This window comes from Lycorma delicatula, chromosome 4, assembly GCF_047948215.1.
Source record: "Lycorma delicatula isolate Av1 chromosome 4, ASM4794821v1, whole genome shotgun sequence".
Taxonomy (NCBI): domain Eukaryota; kingdom Metazoa; phylum Arthropoda; class Insecta; order Hemiptera; family Fulgoridae; genus Lycorma; species Lycorma delicatula.
Window position 1 is genome coordinate 152,779,661 of NC_134458.1, and position 14,317 is coordinate 152,793,977.

The window sequence follows — 14,317 nt, forward strand, 5'->3', positions numbered from 1 at the left end:
TGGGAAGAAAATAGCATTTCATTTTTGGCACTAAACGCTTCCTTTGTGTTGCGGTATGTTATGTTATTTGATGTCAACAAACTTTTAATATACACAACTTTCAATTTTTAATACGTATTTAAGTTGCATATACAAATGTTTTTAAAAAAATCTGGAATATATAAACTATTTGTATATGCAACTTAAATATGCTCTTAACTCTTTGTGAAATTTTTATTGGTGAATGGAAGAAATTTTTTGTTACAATTATTTTGAGTGTGATTTTTTTTAACATGTCCTGCTTTTAATTAAACAGTGTATTATTTGAAAATTTAAGTAAATGATATTTTTAGTTAACTTTTTGGATGCCAAAAAATCTGATGATCTGTTAGCACTGAATTTTCAGGTTCAATTTGATCAAATCACTGTTATCTTTGTTACCTGGCTTATTTCATTAATTTTTCATTAATCATTTCAGGGATGTTTTCATTCTAATAAGACACGTAGCTTTCTAGGCTTGTTTACGCTTTGTTTACATTAGCGACGAAGTCGAAAGACTTGTCGCTTGACTTCGACGTCAAAACATTGACGTCGAAGGAGTAGTAGTTAAGTGAGTTTATTTAATTGTTCAAACTTAAGCGTTTAAATAAAATTATACAATGTTCTTGCCCCCAAAATCGTATACTATTAAAGGAGGTCAAGTTAATATAATCGATTTCAAACTCTGTTAAGTTTTTTAAATTTTTTATTTAGAAAATGCAGTCAGATTTTTTTTGTATAAAAAAAATTTTAAATTATACATTATTAAATTGTACTTACTAAATTAAAAATTTAATTGTTAAATTATTGATGTAAAATACACTTTTACTGAGTTGAAGCAACGCAATATGTTGCCAAAATTATTGTTTCACCTGAGAAAGGTATATATTAATTTGTTGTTTTACATTATTGACTCAGTTTTTCTATTGGATATGCCACATATAGAGCATTTGAGGCACAAGAGGCAACAGTTAGAGTTCGTTTTTCTGCAAATAATAATGTCACTATGCAGTCCTTTGTTATCTACAAACTGAAGATGTCACATATAGTTCTGAATATCACTTGCATTTCGATGGACTGGGCTGGGAAAACTAATTATGTAGCTGTATAATTTGGCTTAATGAAAAAAAAAACATTACGGGAAACCACGACCCTCCACGTTTTCCTTAGTAAGCATAGCATGGGATAATTTATTATTCTTGAAAAGTGATTCATATCAGGTCACCAGTAACAAACTACGGTTCGGAACTTAACGTACAGTGCAGAATATGCAAATCAGAATAATTCCTTCTTTAGATCTGTCAGTCAAACGATTAATATTAATAAATTTTTTAGAAATACGATGGTAGGGATTCTTTTTCTTTAAGGTGGTGGCACTGAGATTTTTTTATTTGTTTTTTTTTCTTTTTTTTTCGTTGGTGGCTACTAGGATACTTAGTAGGCACAACGATGTATGTTTGCTATAATGTTTTCTTTAATTTTCTTTGACGTCGTTTTATAATTAAAATTTTTTCAAATGAAAATGTCATAAGCCCAAGAAAAGCTGTACATGCCTATAGTCTGTTAGATCATACAGACTTAACCCATCGGGTTGGTCTAGCGATGAACGCATCTTCGCAAATCAGCTGATTTCGAAATCAAGAGTTCCAAGGTTCAACTCCTAGTAAGGCAGTAGTTACTTTTATACGGATTTGAATACTAGATCGTGGATACCGGTGTTCTTTGGTGGCGGGTTGGGTTTCAATTAACCATATATCTCAGAAATGATCGACGTGAGACTGTATAAGACTACACTTCACTTACACTAATACATTTCATCCTCTGAAGAAAAACCTGATGGTGATTCCCTGAGGCTAAACAGGAAAAAAGATCATGCAGACTTATGTAAATATGTCTGAAAAATTGGCTGATTTCGTAATAATTACTGTGTCAGTGTTATTATCAAATAAATTATACAGTTTTTTAAATTAAATTTTTTATTTTGTTTTAATGCAAATGAATTATGTTAGTTTATTGGTATGTTTCATGTAGGTGTGCGGATGAAAATTAGTGTAAATTATTTATTAGCCGGGACTGAAAAGGCAATGTGATGTTTTCCATCGACATAAGTTTTTATTTTTTTTTTAATTTGTAAAAACGGAAGAAAACTATTATTGTAATAAAAAAAAAGTGTTTAAATTACTGGATTTTTATTTTAAAAAGCTGGCTTTTTATGAAACTGATACATTTTAAAATAAATAAAAAAGTATCGAAATAACTCTTTCGCTATAAAATCATAATCCACTAGGCTTTTACATTTTTCAATATACGTTTGTAATTTTCTAGTACTGACAGTGAGAAGACATTTTATCATCCATCAATGAATCTCTTTCGGCCTTCTTAATATTCTTTTCTTTCTTTTTCTCATTATTTTGTCATGCGAATCAGCTTCACTCGGTCTTCTGTTTGATCTATCAACAATTTCTTACTCTTGCTTCTTTCCGTAACTCCTGATTTCTTTTTGATCCATCCTTACTTATTCTTGCCTCCGTAATTCTGAAAAACGTATATCAACTGCTTAGTTCCTAGATCCCTTTATATGTCCGATGACTGTTGCTTCAGCAATATATGCTAGAGATCCTTTATATGCTGAGGATGTCGGGATCTGAAGAACCATCCTCGGTTTCTGGTACGAGGGCTGCCTGTGGAACATCTGGGGTGGTTGTGCTTCCTTTCCGGTTCTGAACAGCGTTTAATAGCTGATGTTTCTACGGGGTAAAAGCTAGAGTTTTTAAGTTTTAGCTAGAGTTTGTAAAAATTAGCAAAATATAATTATTTTTTTTTGTTACAGGCGGTTAAGCTCGAAAGTGTGCATAGCAGCAGAACTCGTTACCTTGTCGTAGTATCTTGTTTAGGTAGACAACAATCCGAAGAAAGTTGTTTATTGGGTATAGATTGTAATTCAAGGACTACTGTCGGTCTAGTTCTTAGAGTGATGGCCGATACGGCAATTACATTGGATGGTGACGGGTAAGTGTTAATTTTACGTTTTGCGTTTATTTCATTGTTGTTAATAAATCTTTTTAGATGGCTTTAGAATATAAATCGTTATTTAGCTATGTTCATCGTATTTTGTTCTGTAAATTGCTGAGGTCACCTTTAATCTTTTTCAATTATATATATTTGCATTTCAAACAAAATTAAAACAAATTATAGTGACTTATGTTAGTGTAAGTTCTTTCTAGCTCCAAAAAAAATGTTCCTTGAATATCTTTTTTTCTTTTTTTTTTGAGAATTAAACAATTATTTCTTGCATTCATATTGGTAACAATCCCAGTCTATAATTATCATCTCCTGTTTTAAAAGAGTATGTACTTTTTACCTGTTGGATACACGTAATATTTGTTGATGATAAAGTTCATTATAATGAATTACCAACGCACATGTGTGCGTGTGTATCATTAAATTAAAGAAAACAATTCTCGCCTCTACTTTACTTGCTACTTGTCAGAAAACAAAATGTAATAATTGCCTTAATAATATAAATTTTAATTATTATTTCCCTTTTTAATAGAAAATAAATTACAAACAAATTCATTTTATCCAATAAATATAATAATATTTTGAATTATAGTAAATACGTTTTTTTATTAACATGAATTGGAGCATGACCACTAGAATAACCATGTATTATTACTGATCAAATCCTAACAAGCATCTACTTTAGATATTTTTTTACAAAACCATTACTAATAAATGTATGAGATAAGATATTAATAAGTTAGTAACTTGAACGCAATATGACTTGAAATCATAAAAATGTAATTGAATTTACTATCAACTTTTTTTAAAATTATAATAAACGAATTTAAACAACTTATAAAAAAAAAGTATAGATAATTTAAAACCACAGGTAACTTTTCAACATAAATGTATTAATTTTTCATTCCGATAACGAGGAAATAAACCACAGACCCCAAAAAAATAACCTTAAAAATAATTACACAATTGCCACCCAAAAATAAAATGCAAGACAAAAATTTCTGCTTTATATTTTTTATTCAAAAATAGAATAAAAAAATAAATAAATTCGAAATCGTTAAACAATAAAATAAATAAAGTAATGTGGTGTATCAGTAGAAATTAAAATTTATACCGTTAGTTTTTGCAAAAAAAGAGGCTTTGTGTGGCGATACGATATTTAATAGAATAATACAGTTTCAACCATGAAAGCGAGTCGTAGTTGGTTTACACTTAAAACTAAACTGGAACCGAGTATAATTCTTAAAGTGAAGATTTTCACTTGATGACTCGTTTCCATCTGCCTTTTCATGGTGTTGATGTAAAACAGTGCATTCCATTTGATATACAGAAATTAAAAAGTAAAATATGTGTTGAAAGACTTGAACCTAACGAAATTTCTTCGTTCTTCAGTTATGCTATTTGCGAGGGGAAGTGAAAGTGAAATTCAAAAAAATCAATATATTTATTTGTACTTACATAAATGATACATGCATTACTTTTCAACATAATCCCCTCCTACTTATATGCACTCGTCCATCTTTTAACGAGCTTTTCAATTCCTTACTGGAAGAAGGTTTTCGGTCTTGTGTGCAGGAACCTTTTCGCCGTTTCTATGATCTCTTCATCAGATCGATAATGATTCCCTCGTAACTCTTTTTTTAATGGAACAAAAAGATGAAGATCGCTTGGACCGGAGATCTTGAAGGCAAAGGACTGTTTTTTTGGCCGTATGAGGTCGCACATTATCCTGAAGCAAAATCACGTCTTTAGAAAGTTTCCACGTCTTTTGAATTTTATTTTTTGCTTCAGTAAACGCAGTAGCTCACAGTAGTTGTAACTATTTACTGATTGACCTTTAGATATAAAGGAAACCAACAGTGAACCTTCCATATCCCAGAATCGTAACTTTTCCTACAGACATGTGAGTTTTGAACTTTTTTAATGTAGGAGATGGATGTTTGAATGTTTCCACAGTAAACTTATTCGCTTACTCTCGGGTTAGAAGTGTGGATCTATGTCTCAACGGTTATTATTCGCTTAAGAAATGAATCTCTTTCATCTTCGTAACGTTTCAAAAGCTCCTGGTAAATTTTCAAACTATTCTCTTTGTGGATGCTGGTCAATTGACGTGGAACCCAGCGAGCGCAGACTTTTCGAAAGTTTAAAGAATGATGGACGATTGAAAATGCTGAGCCATGGCTTATATTCAGCTCGCGTGCAGTGTCATCATCCCAACCCCGTAGGGGAAGACACACCCGCCTTGTTACGCTTCCGGTCGCCACACCATCCCCCCGTTCCTAGCCCGGATGGGCTTTATTGCAGCGTCATCAACTGTGATAACGTCGATTACCGAGAATCATTTGTTTAACCGCTTCGGTATTATCGTTAGTCTTTGAAGTCGAACACCTTACCGCTGTTCATCAGAGAGAGAATTCCTACCATTTTTAAAGCGATCAATTCATTCGTAGATCTTGCTTCCACGCAAACAACTCTCTCCATATTGCTGTTGCATTCGAATAATCTCTGCTGGTTTCACCCCTTCTGAACTGAGGAAACGTATCACTGCTCGCATTTCTTCCTTGGTGCAATCAGACAAAGAAGCACTCATTTTAAACAGTTTTTAACTTAATCACAAATAGCTAATAATGAAACAGTACTTTCAATCATCAGCTGATAAAGGTTATGAGTTATAGCAGAACTGCCATACATATGATCGGGAAGGAAATCAAAATTTCCCTTTACTTTTTGACTTACCCTCGGATATTATACTGGACAATTGACAAGCACGGTTTCAACATTCCTCGAGTTAATTGTGTCTCATTTAAAGTCTGTTATGAGTACTGCAATTTCATGTATAAATTTATACGGTACTTTACAGATAATTTTAGATGTCTACTGGACTATTCGAATTCTTTTTTTTTTATCAATTCGGGAATTTTAATAATGGTGATTCGTATTTAGTCTTTACAGCGTTCTATATATTTAAATTTTATATACATTTATGTATTACATTTTTGTAATGTAGTAAATATATTTTTATTGTGTATTTTGTATTTGTTTATCGCTAATGAAACTAACATTTTGTGTTATTAATTTTAGAGAATTGAATTTAAACATGTGTATTTAAGAAAATTCTACTTGAAGTAAAAAGGTTACACCGATTCATAGTATAAAGTACGCTTACACACACAACTTATTTTTATTTTAAAGAATCGATTACCGAATGCTTTTGCGTTTGACAGGTTAATTCGGAACAATGTGATAATCGATTTCAGTTACACTATATTTTTCATATCTTGCATACGTAGATTATTTTCATAGGAAGTCATCCGCACAGCGGACGTGTGTAATAAAATATTGACGTAATTATTACGTAATTCCGTTTTTTTCTTTCGTCGTTATCTGTAATAAAATTGAACATAAAAAATTCATTTTTTAAAAATTAACTTATGTTTTTTCGTTTCTATTTTATTAATGGCCCGTGAAAATTACGGACCGAGTATGTATGTCGATTGATTATTTATTTATTACTAAAATACCGACGTATTTTTTCGTCTCTCCACCTTACATGATTTTTCTTCTTCATTTTTGTACCCGTATATTATTTTTATATACAAGTCTCTTGGAAATACCCGGAAAAGCTTTACGTATGTATTCATTCATTCATAGTGTTCTGCCATTAGGCCAGGTCCTGTCAAGGCTGCTGCTCTCCACCTTATTCTATCCTTGTCCCACTCCCCTTCCAATCCCTATCTTCCTGTTATTTTGTCTCCTACCCTCACCTTTATTCTGGTTTTAGTACAACTCTTTTTATTAGGCAGGCGCCTTTCTTTCCGTTCAACTCTACTTTCTCAAAATTAGCACTAATTTATCCCATCTAACTCTGTCAAACGCCTTTTCTAGATCGACAAATGCAGCACACACTCTCAGCCTCCTTTCCATGTATCTCTCACCTATTATTCTTAGCAGCTCTATATCGTTCCTTGTTTCAATATGTCTTCAAAAACCATACTGTTCTTCCTCAATACAGCCATCCAATTTATTGTATATCGTCTTATTTACAACCCTTAAACAGTATTTTAGCTGTATGTTATATTAGGCTAATCGTTCTACGTTGTTCACACCTCTTTGTATTTATTTTCTTTTCTATTGGTACCATGATTGTATCCCAGAAGTCTTCCGGGCACTTCATATCTTCAAGTATTCCATTGCATAGATCTAGTAATAACAATTCTCTCCTATCTTTCCTAGTATTTTGAACAGTTCAATCGGTATTTCATCACATCCTTCGTCTTTTCCTTATCTCATCATTTTAATCGCTTCACTTTTTAATATACCGCCCTACCCTTTTTGATCTTCAAGAACTTTGCTGCAGTTTTCTTCTACTCATATATCTATTTCTCTTCGCTTTTCTTCTAACTAATATAAATCCTCAATGTATTTCCATCTTTTTTCCTTCTTCCCATTAAGTGTTTCCCCGTCCTTTGCCTCTTCTGATACATTTTCTTCCCCCGTTTCTCTTTAAAAACTATTTCTGATGCTTCTTTATACATTAGCTCATATCTCCCTTTTTTCAAAATTTTCTATCGCTGTACATTTTTCCTCGAGCCACTTTTCCGTAGCTTTCTCTGTTTCTCTTCTTAGTTCATTGTTCACCCTTATTTATCACTGTAACACGTATGTATTCGTTACATAAAAATAAATATAAAATGTTCGCGTTAATAGAAAGATTAAGTTGGAATCTGCTTCTTGTTAACTGATAATTTATTAATATTCCAAATCCTTGTTTTTACAATGACAATACGTCTTGAATTATTTTTCAACGTAATCTTCTTTATGTTGAGAACGTATTTTTGAGTAGATCGGTAGACGAACTTGACGATTTCCTGGTTGAAGAACTATGCCGGTTGTTCCTTGAACCAGTCGGTTATATTTTGTTTCACGTCTTCTGAGTGCTTTTTCCGTTCAAAAATCCCTTTAATTTCAGTAAAAGATAAGTCAGTTGGCTGCATATCAGGGAATGTATTCAAACTTTTGTATCGCGTTTTTTGAGGGACTTAAAGACGCGTTTTATCGTGAAATAAATAATAGTGAGAAAGCTATTTCGACAATACTATATTTTATCCCTTAATTTTTTTAAGGTTTCGTTTTATCTTCCTTCGTGGAATAATTTTTCCTCCAGGCAGATAATCGATCGTAAAACTATCTTATGTCGGCGATAACAGATGTGCGTTCTGTTCTTTCTTCACCTTGTTTTTCTTTCGTCGAATAATCCATCGCTATACCCACATACTTACCTCGTTCTACAAGTTTGTTTATCACACCTTCTTACATTTGGACGGTAACATCTCGTAACTGTAGGGATTGTCGATGTACGTGGTTTATGAAATTCTACTACAAAATAACTTGATACACTCAAGAACTTGGAGCCAATTGACAGCGTTAAGTTTGATACAGATACTTTTTGACCAGGTTGCATTTCAAATCGTTTATTTGTTTTTAATATACCCAAATAATTCTTACTTTAAAAACATTCCTATATGTCTGGAAACGCTTAGGTTTCTATCTGTCTTATTTTTAATAGAAATTCATATCTCAGGATCTGATAGAGGTATAGCGTTAAAAATTTGGTCTACGTGTTAAGCGTGTATTGTTTTTAATGAAAACTAGATACTGAAACTTTAAAATTTAAAGGTGGTGGCCTTATTAGTTTTTAAATAATTAATATCACTGGAGAAAGGATATCTCGTACACTAAAATATTCATCTTTCTTTAACACGTTTTCATTTTTCGTTTGTTTTCTTCTATTTTCTTTTTTGACAAACTTTCAAACGTTTTAAGTGTACTTTAATGTTTTCTCCTTGGCGTTTGTGATTTCATCTCTTAATAGTGTGACGCTCTATACCAAACGTTTTACTATTTTTCTCTAAATCTTTTCTTCATAGGCTCACTTTGTTATTCTCGGTATTTCTTTTAGGGTCGTTTAATTATTTATGACCGAAATTTCGTACCTTCAAGTAAAGTACACTTCTTTTATCCGTCCTTCTATTTTTTTTTCATTCCTTTTTTATTTTCCTCGCATTATTATGTTTATTTACGGTATTCTGATTTATCGCATGCCAATTTTTCGGTCTACTATTAGTTATGGTGATAAAAAGTAGACATTTTTTAATAGTATTTTTCTGTTAATTTAGATTTTTGAGCATGTTTCCAGTCGCATACGTGCAGTTGTAACAAAGTACGTATTTCGGTTTTTAATACCGCATTATCATTAAATATAAGTGAATTGAATTTAAAATAAATAAATAAATGCGTAAGTGTTACCCCAAAAATAAAACAAACTGACAGGTACAAAGATCTCCCCTGGAGGGGAGAGCTCAGTTTATACAGATTATATTTAAATTGTGTAAAAGGATTTTTATTTCAACTGAAGTTGCTAACAGCAAACTTGTATTATTATTTATTTTTATTTTTTGTTTAGCTGTTATCAGTGCAGAGACTTTTGTAACGTTTCATTTTTGTTCGTTTTTATTTATTTATACTTTGGTTTTTGTGTGTATAAATAAAATTCTTTTATATTTCTTGATGACGGTTGTTGTAACAATCAAAATTTGCTTCTTGTAATAACAATTTAATTTCTTTTGTGAGCAATTTTCGATGATTTCTGTTTACTACTTTATTTTATAACCCTTTAGCATAGCCGTTAGTTGTGTGTTAATTAATTTTATCTTTACGTATACAACATTTTACAAGTTTTAAATAGTACCTACATATTTATATTTTTTTCAAGTCTGTTGTATATTCTGAAATATTTTAATATGTATATATGTAACAGTTTATCCTAGTACAATGTACAGGTTGTAAAAAAAAGAATAACCAAGTTTTAAAGCTATTTAATGTCCCTTAACTTTGACTTACAGTAATGAATCACAAATAAAATGAAACTGTAACTCCAATGCGAGCACTTCTTGTCACGAGGCACATACAACCGTTTGGAGAGTTCGTCCCACGGGACGAATTCCCGTATGTTGGTTAACGTATGCGTTAACCAATATGTCTGGAGGAAACTGAAACGACAGCTGATCCTGGAAGCCAGCGCGAACAAACTGGCATCGAGTCCGTGCCGACCGATGCAGCGGTTGGAAAACGTCATCAACCGGTCCTTACAAGAGTTCGTTGAGAAAATAAATATGTACTGTACGCAGGAAATCCAGATAACTAACTCCTGTTACGAACAAGAACGGCCCGTAAACTTGCCGTCGGGATTTCGGACAAAAAACATTTCATTTTGTGAAGTCCCTATCGTACTGTAAGAGTTCACGGGCATTTTCTGACCTACAGATATGACATTATGCGCGTTATTTTTTTCCACTAAAGTGAAATATCGACTAGTTGATAAACGCAGTACGATCAGGAAAGTCTCCATCTTCATGCCTCACCAACTTAATGAGAAATGTTTGGAGCATTTCAAAGCTCCACCAACATTGGGAAATGTTGGGGCTTAGAAATTTGCCGACTACGCCCGGCGTAGTCTGTAGATTTCAAAGCCTGCAACAGCTGTAAACGGTATGGATGTACATACATGTAAGCGCTTATTTAAAACATTTCACACTGTCACCCGTCGTTAGGACATTCAAGATATCCGGGTGAGGCCTACAGCGAAGGCAATAAGCTGAGTTATTAAATCACCGATGCGAACGTCTACCGAGGCATTTGCAACGGTGGCATCCCAATGAGACCAGGCTTATTACTATGAGATGTAAAAATTGAGAGGGCGATAGACGACTCCCGTTAAAGCCCAACAGTGCAAGGAAGGATTTGGAGGGTGGCGACCGGAACGTCCCTAGGCGGGTGGCTTCCCCTACGGAGTTGGGATGTCACCCGTCGTCCCGTACGCTTCCCTTTACACAGAGATCCGGTCGTTTCATAGCGATTATGCCATCGACGAATGTTATAGTCTTTCGAAGGATCACACGATTAAACTTTGTACGGGACGTACTTCGAACTGCGATTACACATTCACATTTAGCTCTAAAACACTGAGGGCTTTCTGGTGTCGCCATTTTACTAATGCGCTGTCAAAGGAAAGATATGGAATTGATCTACGGCCATGCACGCAATTAAAAATGTCCTTTTTGCTTTTTTCCAGCCTTAAATCAACTCTATACACCTCATTCAAGATATAAAAAATTAAAACCCTGATATTCTGTTTTTGTATACCCGGCATTATTTAACCGTTAATTTTTTCGTAGGTATTTTTAAGCATATTTATGAATAACATATGTACAAGTAAATATAAAATTAATAATTAACTGTTGTATGATGTGCATGGGTGCGAGTATGTAAGTGTTTACATACCTATTCATTAGATTATTTACTTATTTCTTTACATGTAGATTCATTACATTGAATCTGTATCTTCAATACAGATTATTTTATTATGTTTCAGTGGATTCAGCGTTAGTGTGTGTGGAAGGCAGCATATATTCAAACCGGTGTCTGTTCAGGCCATGTGGTAAGCCACTGTGATATTCTTATTTATTGCGAAGTAATGATAGTATATTTATATACGTATATTATAGCTTAAACGATAATGGAATTGAAGAAACAAATTATTGATAGATTGCTTAGTAATTTGTAGTTTTTTCTCTTATTCTTCTTCTTCCTTCTTCTTCGGCAATATCTGTCTTCTCATTATCTATATTCATTCTATATTATAATATTAATTCTTCGTCCGTTAACCTCTGCCAATCGTGGCTTCTTTGTTTTTAGCTTACGCTTGATAATTGGCTTTTTTTCCTAATCACAGTTTCTCTCGTATCGTGTTTTATCGAGATTTTGTTTTCATAAAATTTATTTTATAAATTCCGAAGTTCAAAGGAATCTGTTTAATTGATTTATTCGGTCGTTCGTTAAGATTTATCGTAAAAGTCAAGCGTTCAGTTATTTCCCGGGTAAGATTGATTTCCTTGTGAAAAATTGAAAGTAATAATAAATGTAGTTTTATTTAAATTCCTCTGCATAAATTAATTAAATCCGAAAAAGTCATGGTATACGTCTATTTTATTTTAAAAAATAAAGTTCTTCAAAAAGATATTCTTACATAATTTTTTCGTGTAAGTATTGGTTTTTATAAAATTCTCAGAATTTAAAAATATGCGTTACTGATTGAAAGCTTGTATGATTCTTTCATTATAAAAAGGTGGGTGATTACGTACGGGAGAGAAGAAACAGTAAATATTCTTGGTGTACATATTCGAAGCTTAAGTTGCAATACAAACACGTACAAAAAAAAAATTATACCAATTATTATTATAATATTTTTACTATATCAGGTGTTAATGAAATTGAATGCAGAGAAAAAAATTATCTAGGAATTACAAACAAAAATTTAAAAGTCTGCAGAAATATTTTCAAGTATATAAATGTAATAAACTATAATCTAATTAACATTGTTCTAATTATAGAAATAAATACATATTTTCAAATCAATATCTATCTACATATTTTTTAAAATATATACAATAATAAAAAAAACAGCAACGAAAATATAATTAATTAATAAATAATATTTGAACATGATGATTGGATTTATGAAGTATTTTTTATTCCAATTATGGTACCACAAAAATTAATTTTTACTTTCTTGGCATTATATTTCTATAGCTATGTTGCAAGAAGGAAAGTATTATAATCAATCAAAAAACATATTTTTTTTCCATTTGTCGACGTTTCTTGTCACAGGGACCACAAAAAAACAAAAAAAAAAAAAATGCGGGAGGGAATAATGTTCGTATGCACATATGTAGGTGTGTTGGCGTGTTTGAAACTTAACTTTTGACTGGATAAACCGATTTTGATGAAATTTTGTACAGAAACTCGTGTACAGGCAAAATGACCGGGTCAATATCTCCAGTGAATGGGCTAGATAATTTCTTTGGGGTTAATTTTCTCAAAATTTTGCAAACATAACTCCACTTAATATTCAGCTGAATACATGCTTCTTAGCATTTAAAAAAAAAATGTTCACAAAAAAATTCCTCCTTCCCCAAAAATAAGAAATAAAAAACTATCTTTTAGTGTATATTTTTTAACCGATTTTTTTATTTTTTCCTAGACTTAGTAGTAGTGTAAGGACCTCCCCAAAAAAACTGACCTCCCTCTCCTAAAAAAATCCTTTGGGAAGCAATGTTGGTGATGTTCAAAGTTTAAAAATATCGGTTTTTTTTTTATTTTTAAAACTTTTTTTAATTTATTTTTACGTATAATTATTTTTCCACTACTAGTATTACAACTTTTTTTATTAACAATAAACTGAAATAGAAGCAGAGAAATTCAGTTTATATCATCGACTGAGATGGTAAACTTATGCATCTGTTTAGAGTTAATATTTTTAATTATTTTTTTTGAAAGACTATAAAATAACGTTCTTATAAGAAATCTTATTAAAACAAACGCAATAACTGCAAAGATTAATTAATTTTTTTTACAAAAAATTATATTGGCTGGAAAGTATATATTATACGTGATTACAGTTTAAGTTTTCTGCTGTTATATTAGTAATAATAATAAAATGAAAAATAAAAAAATTGGTGAAGAACCATATATATTATATACGAAATTAGTCTTTCTTCAAAAATATTTTTATTAAACATGTAGTTTATAGAAACATATTGTTTTTTTGTTTTTTTTTTAGAAAAAATTGCAATTTATTAACGAATTCTTTTACGCCGTTTACTGTAATAAATGCGATTTCCCAGCTCCTTAAATTCTAAAAAAAAAATCCAAACAAAAAAACGTTTATGCAAGATATTTTTCCCTTATTTTACAATAGCCGTTCAAGTTTACATTATTTAGATAATTTAAGAAAAACGATTAAATATGATATAAAGTATATCCTAGGAAAAGATTTACATCTCTATGTTATGTAGATGTAGTAGGTAAATAAAAATTTACCTACTCATTTGGCAGACGTTTCGAATAGCTACAAAAAAGGAAAAGTCACAAAAAATTGTACAATAAAATATCACATATTTTGCGTGCGACTAAATGTTAAATGTTTAAATTAAAATTGTCGTTTTATAGAGAGGAACGATAGCCATAACGAATATAACAACCTGAAATTGTCTTAATCTACATAAATTTATAGCAGTAATTCACAAATATGTAAACATATTTGAAAAAAATCTTCAGAATTTCAATAGTTTTTTGGCTCGATCACCGATACTTTAGGACTTCATCACTATTTGGTTTATAGGAATACACATATACCTTCAAATATCCCGATAACAGAGTC

General features: G+C 31.5%; 1 protein-coding gene across 9 annotated transcripts in view; it reads left to right on the plus strand.

Annotated features, from left to right (window-relative positions):
* Positions 1-14,317, plus strand: part of ssh (Protein phosphatase Slingshot) — a 504,868-nt gene that overhangs the window by 386,907 nt on the left and 103,644 nt on the right. For all 9 annotated transcript variants that reach the window (XM_075364385.1, XM_075364384.1, XM_075364390.1 and 6 more), the window contains 2 exons: positions 2,849-3,027; positions 11,471-11,536. In XM_075364385.1, coding sequence (XP_075220500.1) covers positions 2,849-3,027; positions 11,471-11,536 — 245 coding nt within the window. The remainder of the gene's footprint in view (positions 1-2,848; positions 3,028-11,470; positions 11,537-14,317) is intronic.